This window comes from Engraulis encrasicolus, chromosome 23 (assembly GCF_034702125.1).
Source record: "Engraulis encrasicolus isolate BLACKSEA-1 chromosome 23, IST_EnEncr_1.0, whole genome shotgun sequence".
Taxonomy (NCBI): Eukaryota; Metazoa; Chordata; class Actinopteri; order Clupeiformes; family Engraulidae; genus Engraulis; species Engraulis encrasicolus.
In genome coordinates, this window is record NC_085879.1 from 32,432,704 (window position 1) to 32,444,722 (window position 12,019).

General features: G+C 43.0%; 1 protein-coding gene across 2 annotated transcripts in view; it reads left to right on the top strand.

The window, feature by feature from the left end:
• Positions 1-4,882, top strand: part of LOC134440218 (ubiquitin-conjugating enzyme E2 Q2-like) — a 30,477-nt gene extending 25,595 nt beyond the window's left edge. For both annotated transcript variants that reach the window (XM_063190203.1, XM_063190204.1), the window contains exons 9-13: positions 92-150; positions 1,549-1,597; positions 2,401-2,496; positions 3,507-3,573; positions 4,575-4,882. In XM_063190203.1, coding sequence (XP_063046273.1) covers positions 92-150; positions 1,549-1,597; positions 2,401-2,496; positions 3,507-3,573; positions 4,575-4,606 — 303 coding nt within the window. In that variant the 3' untranslated portion in view covers positions 4,607-4,882. The remainder of the gene's footprint in view (positions 1-91; positions 151-1,548; positions 1,598-2,400; positions 2,497-3,506; positions 3,574-4,574) is intronic.
• The last annotated feature ends 7,137 nt before the right edge of the window (positions 4,883-12,019 follow it).

Genomic DNA, 12,019 nt, shown 5'->3' on the forward strand with positions numbered 1-12,019 from the left:
TGTGAAGGACAAAATGAACATCAAAATCCATATAATAGTAGTAGTAGTATTAATAATAATAATACATTGTGCCAATATGTATTCTCTACAGGATAACTTTCCTTTTGATCCTCCGTTCGTGAGGGTGGTGTCCCCAGTCCTGTCTGGAGGGTGAGTATCTCCACACACACACACACACACACACACACACACACACACACACACACACACACACACACACACACGCACACGCACACACACACCACATAACCTCCATCTTTTCCTCAATGAGTGCCTCTCCTCCCTTCGTTTTCCCTCTCTGGCTTCCTCTTCATCCTTCTTTTCCCTTTTCCTGAAAGCCTCTCTTCCCCTCTTCTCCTTACTCTGAATGTCTCTCTCTCCTTCTTTTCTTTTCTCTGAATGCCTCTCCTTTCCTCTTTTCCTTTCTCTCACTGTCTCTCCTCCCCCTTTTCCTATCTCTGAACCTGATCCTTAATTTTCCTTTCTGTCACTGTCTTTCCTTTCCTCTTTTCCCTTTTCTGAACGCCTCTTCCTTTTTTTCCTGTCTCTGGCTTCCCCTCCTCCCTTTTTTCCTTTCTCTGAATGCCTCTCCTTTCATCTTTTCCTTTCTCTGGATGTCTCTCCTCCATTCTTGTCTGTCTGCCTGTCTATCTATCTGTCTGCCTGCCTGTCTGTCTGTCTGTCTGTCTCACCTCCTCCTCCCCTTTTCAATGCAAAACTACTACCTCTATGCATCTCCCTTCGCCGGACACTCTATTATCAATTATGTACATATATGCATATTTTCTATTCCACATGTGGATTGTGACACACAACCCACTAGGCCAAGAATGTGGTTCCTGTACATGATCATGTTAAAGTGATACTGTCCCATTTTTTGAAATAAGCTTATTTGACACCTCCCCTTGAGTTAAATAATAGAGTTTTACCGTTCTCCTGTACTTTCAACCGTTCTCTGGGTATGGCAGTGCAGATTTTACCTTCATGCTAGCAGTTAACATTGAGTCCTATGAGACCAGCTGGCGGCTAACTGGTCTCATAGGACTCAATGTTAACTGCTAGCTTGGAGGTAAAATTTGCACTGCCGTAGCTACAAAACGGTTGAAAGTACAGGAGAACGGTAAAACCCTATTATTTAACTCAAGGGGAGGTGTCAAATAAGTTTATTTCCAAAAATGGGACAGTATCACTTTAAATATTTGAAAACATTTTCCTAAAGTAAATGTCAGGGCAGTCCCGATAGAAAGCATTGCCTTGCCTCGAAGGCAGCCTGCAGGAAAGTGTGTGTGTACGTGTGTGTACGTGTGTGTACGTGTGTGTACGTGTGTGTACGTGTGTGTACGTGTGTGTAAGTGTGTGTAAGTGTATGTTCGCAAGTTCGTGTGTGCTCGCGTGCAGCCCGTATGCACACACACACACACGCACACACGCGCGGGGTCTTTGGAATGTCCCCACAGACAAAGATCCTCCTGCTCAATGTTTAAGTCTGTAGTGTGTGTGTGTGAACAGTCTTTGTATTCTTTTTAAGTCTATATTTGCCTTCCTCAGCTATGTCCTTGGAGGAGGTGCCCTGTGCATGGAACTTCTAACCAAACAGGTTAGTATCTGTGTGTGTGTGTGTTTGTGTCTGTACTTATGTGTCTGTGCGTGTACTAGTCTATGTATGTGTGCGGCGTATGTCTGTGACTGTGCGCATGTCTCCGTGTCTGTACATGTCTCTGTCGGTGTCTGTGCGTGTGTCTGTGTGTGTGCATGCGTACACAGCACAGATGGGGCTCTGTCTCCCATCTGTTTTCTATACTATTAATATACTACAGAGACAGACTGTCATTTTTTTCTGTGCAAGACAACTTTTCCTTGCTCGCACTTCCATTTCTCACCGCTTTTTAAACCTGTGATTGTTGTTGATGGAAAAGGTCTCTGGTTTTCCAATAATAATTGCTTCTACACTTACAAGATGAAAAAAAGAGGATTTTTGTTGTGTTTTTGTTTGGTGTTTGCTGAGACAAGGTCATGGAAACACATGAGTAATGGTCCTTTTTAAAAGGAATGGAAAAAAACATTTTTGTAGTGTTGTCAATGGGAATAGGTGGAATCCTGAATAGATAATTGCATGTTTTGTGTCTGTGTGCGCCCTGCATGCACGTGTGGTTTTCAGAGAAGTGTGTGCGTAGGGTGTGTGTTTCTATAATTGGACAGGATCTTTGTTGTTTTCAATGGATGACCACAGCCTTCTCTCTTTGTGTGTGTGTGTGTGTGTGTGTGTGTGTGTGTGTGTGTGTGTGTGTGTGTGTGTGTGTGTGTGTGTGTGTGTGTGTGTGTGTGTGTGTGTGTGTGTGTGTGTGTGTGTGTGTGTGTGTGTGTGTGTGTGCGTGTGCGTGTGCGTGTGCGTGTGCGTAGGGTTGGAGCAGTGCCTATTCTATTGAGTCTGTCATCATGCAGATCAACGCCACTTTAGTCAAAGGAAAAGCCAGAGTGCAGTTTGGAGCCAACAAGGTGAGATTTCCTTTACGGCTGAACAAAATCATGTGCGTGCGTGAGTGAATGCTTGCGTGCGTGTGAATGCTCTCCTGTTTGTTTGTGTGCCCTTGAATGCTTGTGCACACTTCAACTGAACTACTTTTACGCTTTTTCTTTACTTATTATTTATTTTTTAAACATTTTTTTTAAAGGATTATTGATGATTATTATTATTGTGTATTTGAATCCCCACTGTTTTACATATTCGACCATGAAAGCAGAGCGTCGCTGGCTGCTCTTAAATGCAGTTGTTCCCATTTTCCTATTTCTGTCACATAGCGTGTCCTGCCCAGGCTGTGTATGCAAAGTGGCCGTTTCTCTGTGTTCGTTGCTATGCAAAGCGCGCGTTTGACAGTAGATTACACTTGGTCCTGTAATTACTGTGCTATGCCACCGGTCGCGACGGCGCTTTTAAACCTCTGGAACCGAGCAGACCTCAACGTTTAATTACTGGCCTCTATGACCCTCTGTAGTTTGACCTCTTCGACTCTGAGTCTGTCTTATTCTTTCTTTCTTTCCCTTTCGCACACTTGCTCTCTAACTCTCATGCTCATTTGCTATCTCTCACTGACTCTGTCTGTATCTCTCTCTCTCTCTCTCTCTCTCTGTCTCTCTCTCTCTCTCTGTCTCTCTCCATCTCTCTCCGTGTCTCTCTGTCTTTTCTCTCTTCCGATTACTTTTTACTGACTGTATTTTTTAACTTGCCTCCGCTGTCTATAACCCCAGTGTGATGGGCGGAGTGACCCAGGACCCTAAGAGGGTTGTCGGTTCTCTCTGACTGCCATGCCAACGAGCCTGGTTCTTTGCTCTTCGGTGTAGTGGTTAGAGCCCTGTGACCTGTTTGGTAGCCTGATTATCATTGACCTTAACATCTCTTCGAGACTTGGTCTGACCAAGAGCATAACAATTAACATTTTCCAACTGGCATGGTTGACCAGCATTTTTTTTTTAACCATCCTCCTCCTTTTTTAATTTTCCAATTCCAGAACCAATACAATCTTGCCAGAGCACAGCAGTCATACAAATCCCTCGTGCAGATCCACGAAAAGAATGGTGAGTAGAGTACCACGGCCATGTTGTAGAGTTACTTGGGCACAATCCCTGGTGCTGAACGAAAATGTAACGTTTTTTGTGGGAAAAAGGTTTGCACACTGTTTTGGATTTTGTTCTTTTCATTCATTCACTGGCAAGCATGATGACGTTTCGACCTCTTGGAGTGAATCTTAGGAAGACCGAGAGGTCGAAACGTCACCATGCTTGCCAGTAAATGAATAAAAAGAAAAAAAATCCAAAGGAGTGTGCAAACCTTTTTTCACAAATACCACAGTCATGTTGTCATGTCATGCACTCGTGCATGAGAGCAGTTGTTATCGCACACTCTCAGACCTTCATGTCATAGGGTATGTAGCTTCTTACTGCAGATATGTCTCTCTATGGGCTCATTCAGTCTTTGCTGAAAACACTCAACTACTGTACATCATAACATTGCTATGACAATGCAGAGTCTGAAGTAACCGATTAAGACTTGGTCATTACCATTTTGGTGACATTTGCTATGTTTACATGACTGTTTTAATTCCTAATTGATAATTCTGAATTAAATAGATCCATCGAATTTGATATTTAAAATTGAAAACTGTCATAAACCACAAACAGAACACTACATTCACACACTGCTGCTCAATGACTTCATTTTCTGTTTGATGCGTTTAGATCAGTGTAATGTAATTGCTCTCCATCATGCACTTGTAAACAGTTCCCCAATGCCTGAGGTAAATTCAATTCAGCACAGTTGTTTAGACCAATTGACCTCGTTTGTTTGTTTTATTTATTTATCAGTTGATGAGCTACAACTAAAGGTTATTGTTGTTGCCCTGAGTTTGGCATCATGTTTGAGTGAAGACATCATTTTTGCAATGTGGGGAAAGTAATCCATCATCAATAAATTAACTATGGCGATCAACTTTTCAAAAACTATGCCCATTAACTTGGTACACTCTGAATATATTTGAAATGTAATTGTGTGTGTGTGTGTGCGTCTTTGTGTCTTGCAGGCTGGTACACACCCCCTAAAGAGGATGGATAGGATGGCGCTCGTGGTTGGTGAATGAGAGCTGGGGCCGAGCGGTGTGTGTGAGCGTGTGTGTGTGTGTGTGAGCTGCGTGCTGCGTGCGTGTGTGAGTGAGTGTTCAGGTCAATGCTTCTCCCCCATTCTGATTTTATTCTTCATTATTTTGTCGACTGGAGCTCTTTCTACCTATCTGTCTCAGAGGAGGTTGCCCCCTACCCAAACCTTCCTCCCCATCTCCCCTTGCCACTTGCCCTTCACCCCCCCTCTCGGACTGTGTAAGTGGGGGTTGCGCCCACCTAAAAATGCCCCCCCCACCAACCCTCTCGGACTGGCTATCTCAATGGGAACCCTCTTCCACCTGCTCTGTGCCCCCTCCGTCGCATCCAAAACACCACCACCACCGAACTCTGACTGGCTCAACCTGGCCACTGGAGGGCAACACCCATCCCCTCTACAGATCCGATTACCGCGGCAACTGGTGGGTAACAACAGCCTCCACCACGACCACCACCCCTCTTGAGAACTGATTACTACAGCGACAACTGGAGGGCAGCAAGCAGCCACACCCACCACCACCCCTCTGGAGAACTGATTACCACGGCAACTTGAGGGCAACCGAAATCCCTCAGTCGATAACAGATCACCTCATCATGTAAGAAGACCCATCTTTATTTCTGCTCTACCTTTTATTTTTGCTCTCTCTCTCTCTCTCTCTCTCTCTCTCTCTCTCTCTCTCTCTCTCACTTTCGCGCTCGCTCCCTCCCTCCCTCTCTTTTGCGCCCTCGCTCTCTCCCTCCCTCTCTTTAATTCTCTCTCTCTCTCTCTCTCTCTCTCTCTCTCTCTCTCTCTCTCTCTCTCTCTCTCTCTCTCTCTCTCTCTCTCTCTCTCTCCCTCCATTCTCGTTAGCAACTCTCAGTCCTTTACCGCTGTCCTCCAGCCGTTTTTTAAGTGCTGCATCTGCGCTGAAAACCGATGAGGATGGGAAGAAGTCAGGGAGCGGGGGTGTCTTGCTCCCACTTTTTTCCCCTTTTCCTTTTTGTTTTCATCCTATCCTTTCTTTTCTTTTCCCCGTCCCTCGTCCCTGTTTGTGTGCTGTGGTCCCCACGGGCTTGACCCTGTGAACCATCTTCCATCATCATAGCAGCCGGAGACAGGACTACGAAAAGACGGGAAGAAAGTTTTGAAAAATAAAATAAGACACCGCAAACAACTGGGAAAGGAAAGAAAAAAAGAAATGATGAGGAGGGAAAAACAACAACTACAACAGCAACAACAAAGCCTTCTCCCTCTTCCCCTCTTTTCAGAAGAAAAAAAGAGTTGAGAAAGGGGGGTTGAGTTATGGATCGGAGACTTTCTTGTAATGAAAAGGGGATGGGGAAGGGGGATCGGACCCCCTCTCTGCTATCTCCCTTCCTCTGGGTTTTTTTATGGTGTTAGTCTTTGTGTGTCCCATACAATGCCAAGACTTGCCCCTCATTGGAGCGCAATGGCATCGGCTGAGGTTAACCCCCACCCCACACCTTGGGCCCATGCCCTGTATATGTATGCCAAGAAGGAGAGATTTTGAGTGAAAGTGATAATAAATAAAGAGAGGGATGGAGGGATAGAAAAAAAAAGAAAGAGGGGTCGGTAGACGGGCACTGATGGCGGGACTATAAAGCCTGGCTTGGAGAGGAGAGGAGAGGAGTGGAGGAAAGTTCATCCTCACCAAGTTGCTCGTTTCTCCTCCTGCTTCCATGTGATTGGCCAACACCTGGCAGCACCGCCCACCTTTAAGGGGTTGCTAAGTGACCAGACTTAAAAGCGTTGGCAAGGCTCTGTTTTACTCACTGTAAAATGTTGTAGAAGTTAACTCCACATTGTAAACATTGTACTTATGAGAATGAATCTTCTTGCGTTTCTGTTTGGTTTCTCTCTCTTTTTTTCTTTTTCTTTTTTTTTCAGTTTTTGTCCCTCTAAGGTATCCTTACTATATGCGAGTGGTTGGGGAGGGCACAGCCTAAATATAAATATATATAAATATATATTTTGTTTTCTTCCCGTTATCCTGGCTCTTTGGACCAGTGGAGACCTTTAACGCACAGGACGTTACCAAGCGACCTTTTATCAGCCTGTTGTTAAACACGATGAATCTCTCTCCCTGTTGGAAGGTAGGAAAAATATTGTCAGATGCAAATCCAAAACCCTTTCCCATATACAAAACCATGTTTTCTTGTAAAGCATTTTGATGACTACTGCTGTTTTTATGATTTCCTTTTTGTCTCTGTTTTGATTTCTGTATGAGATTTGAAATGCTTAACTTCTGTCGGCCATTTTGAAATGGCTACTATGCCTGAGCATCTTAATGCTAACAGTGACCATTCCTCTATATCCATGCTATATGGTTTTGCAATAAGCAACGCAGTTGTGTGGTGGTGAACGTCCTCTCTAAAGACTTCATCACCACGTATCATGTAAGATTTTTCTTTTCTTTTTTTTTCTTCTTGGTTTTGATTTGTTTGTTTTTTCCCCTTTTTTTTGACGTCCTTGATCTGACATTTTGCGAAGTTCTCTCGCAAATGCTTCACATACCTCGCTAAATATGAACTGATCATAACTGGGTTAAAGAACTTGTCAAAAGTCTGTGTCATTCACACTGCTTAAACACAGCACAATAACCGTGGGAACGCTGTACATCTGTGCATACAAGCATATTTTGAGGAACCAGGCAGAGAACTCTAGAGTTACAATGGTGGAGATGGAACGTCTGCTCAAATGCAAGGAAATTAATCCATGTGTCTTGTATCCCTTCTGAGTTTGGCTAGCATTTTTAAAAGGTGGTATCTTATAATAACTGACTTTTACCACTCCGTTGCCAGGGAAAGACAAGACGCCCTGTTCCATTTCTTTTGTCCCGTTCCTTGTTAGTGGACGTTAACCATAAATATTTGCACCATGTTGTTGGAAGTAAAAGAACAAGGTGAACGGACTTCCCAGGATGGCAAATCCATGCCTACAAACAAAGCAAAACGACACAAAAAAGTCCCAGATCACATATGAAACTCTTAGCCGTTATGTTTGGGTTGTTCTAACATTTGAGAAGCGCTTTTGTACCATTGTTCTGTACTGTTTTAACCCCATGCTTCTGGCAATTTGTAATACTCAAGGAATGCTTTGTTCTTACAGCCCCGGGGGAAAGACCAGTGTTACGGATGTTTTTTTTTTTTTTTTTAATTGTATTTCTCTTTATTATTATTAATTCTCAGAGCATTGATGGTGTGCTTTGAGAGTGACCAGGAACAGGCCTTATTTTCCCCCCTGTCTTGATATAGGTGTATTCTGCTGGCTTCCTTCCGGAAAAGCTCTTTCTCCAGCCGATTGTTGATGTTGCAAGCAACTGTTGAATGAGTCCACACCATCCATTGAACCCCTGATTTAATAGCACCCTTCATACACACACATGCGCGCGCACACACACACACACACTCTCGCACACAAACTCGGACTACTGCCCAAAATTAGTCTCAGCCCCAAGACAACAACAAACACACCCCGTGGCTGGGCCAGAGTTTGCGGCAAAACGGCAAAAAAAAAGAAAACGGCTAACAAAAAATGTTGCAGATATACTTTTTTGGAGTCGTACGTCGCGTCTATAGCCATTGCGGTCGTAATCAACCTCCTGACTTCCACTAGTGTGTTCCTGCCTCATGGGCTGTTTCGTTTCACTAACTTTCGCTGGGGTCCCGATATGTGTGTTCTGTGGGGAGGGTTTTGGGCCGGGTTCTGGGGTTGTTAATTGTGCAGGGCCTTTGAGCTATCGCCTGGTTCTGTCCAGTTCTTTAGATATGGGCCCGTTTGTTGTTAATTAGGTGGGGTTATGGAGATAAGCACTGTTAGCATGCTTTTCGACTTTTTTTTTTTTTTGATTTTTGTTTTTATTTCTTTTCTTTTCTTTTTCATTGTAAGCGTAATTTTGACCATGTACAGTAATTTGTAAACTTGCATCAAGTTTATGAATAAAGAATTTTAAGAAATAAATGTTATATTGATCTCTTGAAGTGTTTATGTAAAGTTCAGTTTTTTATTATTGTTATCCTAGAAAAAATGTGTTGGTACCCTAGACTAGACCAGTGTTTCCCAACCTTTTTTGTCTTGTGTACCCCCTAATCATTTTTGTTTTGCCATGAGTACCCCACAAGGCAAGTTTTATATCGCTTTCTCTCTCCCAATGTAACTAAGCCCCATAAATTTGTTAAAATTACATTTGTCCAAGTAACCCCTGCAGTATGCTTGCGTACCCCTAGTGGTACACGTACCCCTGGTTGGGAAACACTGGACTAGACAACACGCACTACACCATCTTTTTCACTAGATGGCACTAACCATGCATATTTTACAGCAGTGAGACAGACTCGTTTAATGTAGTTTAATCAAGAGAGAAGGAGCCATCTTTGTGACGTTGGAATTGAAAATCGTAACTAAGTTAAATTCTTCATAGAATTTCAGTGTAGCACAGTGGATAACGGTTATTGTTTTGCTAAAGGAAGCCCTGTTCCTTTCCTCAAGCATATTTTTATATTTAGCAGCTATATATTTGGCATGAGTTTGTGAGATGCGTTTACTGAATGAAGCAGGGTTGACACCTCTGTGTAGGACGTCACTGGTTCGTTATTGGTAAGGTGTATTCGTATTTCATACCATTTTGCCATAGAAAGCCCAACTGAAAAAGTCCCAACCAGTGCTAATTTCGTCAGCTTTTTTTTATTTAGTCTTAGTCTTAGTCACAATGACGAAAATCAATTTTAGTCTTAGTCATATTTTAGTCATTGCCTTCCCAATTTAGTCTTAGTCTTAGTCAAAATGACGAAAATCAATTTTAGTCATAGTCAAATTTTAGTCATTTTAGTCAACATTTCAAATTTTAGTCAACATTTAAATTTTTAGTCATTTTAGTCAATATTGTGTAAAATAAATAACCTACAATGGCTATTGTTATTTCACAAAGTATTACTAATATTGCCTATTGCAGCAAATACTCACCTTGTTACTTGGTCATTTTCCACCAAAACCCAAATCAGTAATTTCAACATCATAGAGCAAAAGAGCATCACACACACACACACACACACACACACACACACACACACACACACACACACACACACGCGCACACACACACACACACACACACACACAGGTGCAGACTGCTCTCTCTCTCGCTCTCTCCATCGCTCTCTCTCTCTCTCTCTCTCTCTCTCTCTCTCTCTCTCTCTCTCTCTCTCTCTCTCGTGCATTAGAAGCTGCTGCATATTAGCCTATATTTGATTTTGAGTTTGATCACGGAGGAAGCTACATGCTCTTCTTCACCTGACCGCGGGACTTAAAGCCTGCAGATTGCCGGCAGTGGGAAGACCAGACATCCCAAGTCTGCATGAAGTTCAAGAAGTCTCCCTGATAGTGGCTTCCCGATGACCACGAGTCAGATAAAATACTGCTGATGTTAGACTATGCAAGTTAGCGGTTTTTGTTTTCAATTGGCAATGCGAGCAGATAACGATAATGACTCGTGCGGCATGTGTGGAATAGGCTTAAATAGATTGCGCGAGCACACTTCGTATGCCCAGGAAAAATAGTTAGGCAGGGGTATGCAGACTGGACGATAGAAAGGACACGCATATACAAATATTTAAACACTAATGCTGTTTTGTTTGTCGGGGGTGTCGAGGCTCGATGACCTGGAAAGAGTTTTTGGAACTTAGGAAGACGCTGAAGACGCACGGAAATGCTGTCGACTTCCTTGGGTCTTTTAGCGTTGCTCTCGACGAGAACAAGTTTCAAATCTCAACAGTTTAAAACTCCTTAGCGATCGCCCATCCATTGATTCTTTTCAAAACTAGACTACAGTAGCCGTGCCTCTGTTACTTTAGACAGGCCAACTTTCCCCCTGCTGGCGCGCGCTCCCGCGTTGACTGATTTAAATAAATTCACAAATCCGACCTTCATGATTTGCTTGCTGCCTAATCATAGGCCTATGGTTAAACAACAAATATAGCAAACATTACAAAAAAAGAACAGACAACAAGCGCCGGGCTAAGACAGCCTAAGTGAAAAGGAGAATAGTGGAAGCTCGAGGGGGTTTAGAATGACAGTATCAGAGGAGGATTGGCGCGACTGTCATTACCTACTGCAGAAGCACATGTCTTCGTCATGGATAAGAGGGTTGTTGAACATGTTTCAAAATGAACACTTCTCTCAACGTCGGCTATTTTTTCTCTTTCTCTGGGAATGTTTTAGGACCTAAACTCAACTTAAATGGACTCACTGAACTACTAGGCTACAGAACTACTGACTGAGCCGCGCCATGCATTGGCTGCCAGCAGATACAAGGAGGCAACACAGCGTGAGCGCGCAATCACCTATAAAGTTCAAGACACTTAGGCCTATATTACAATTACAAATTACAAATTAATTACAAATAATTATATATTTTTAATGTCCATTCGTCCATGGCTTGTAAATTTCGTCTCGTCTTAGTCTCCTTGACGAAAATATTTTTTTATTTTCGTCATATTTTGATTTGCTTCAGGCAATTTTTAGTGCGTCATCGTCTCGTCATCGTCAAGGGAAAAAGGGGCGTTGACGAAATATTTTCATCATCGTCGTGGTTGACGAAATTAACACTGGGCCCAACTCCCATTGTCATTGTGACACAGCCCTCCACAGCACACAAGTGAACATTGCACACAACGACATTGCATGTATGCCTCACCCATGCAAGGGGGCAGCCCCCAATGGCGCCCAAAAGGGAGCAGTGGAGATGCATTTGTGATTTCCAGAGATGATGTGAATTTTATTTTAAAAAATAATTACAAAGAAAAAATCAGGCAATCTTGGGCTACAACCCTTTCTGGACAGATTACAATGAATATTTGCAATTTTGCATGCAAACATTAAACAAACTAAAATGTGATTTTTTTCTGTAATCCCCTTTTCACTTTATGAGAGCAGAGTGGTCGCCCCGAACAAACTAAAAAGACGCGCATGCACAAGATAAACAGAAACACAGCCTTCACTCTTCAAGCGCTCGCGTGCCTGTGAAATCTAATCGAAGCATCGCAGTAACCTCCACGCTTAATGCGCTTTCTTGCCTGCACTTCTCACAGCATTATCCAAAAAAAAAAAAATCAGGGGGTTGCCGGTGTTAGGGCTGTTGTTTTCTTCCATGGTTGTTGTTTCTTTTAAGTGGTGACGCTGTGTGTAGTCTAACAACACTGAACATAGCTAACTATTTTTTTGTGCTCCGCTTGATGTAACTGACCTTGAGGAGTTTGTTGAGTGTGGCGTTTGGCACTTGTCCTCCACAGACATCATATATGAAGACTAGATACGTCATCGCGTATTTCAAGCACGTCCGCACAGGTCGGCCATATTAGAGCAGCCTAAACCATA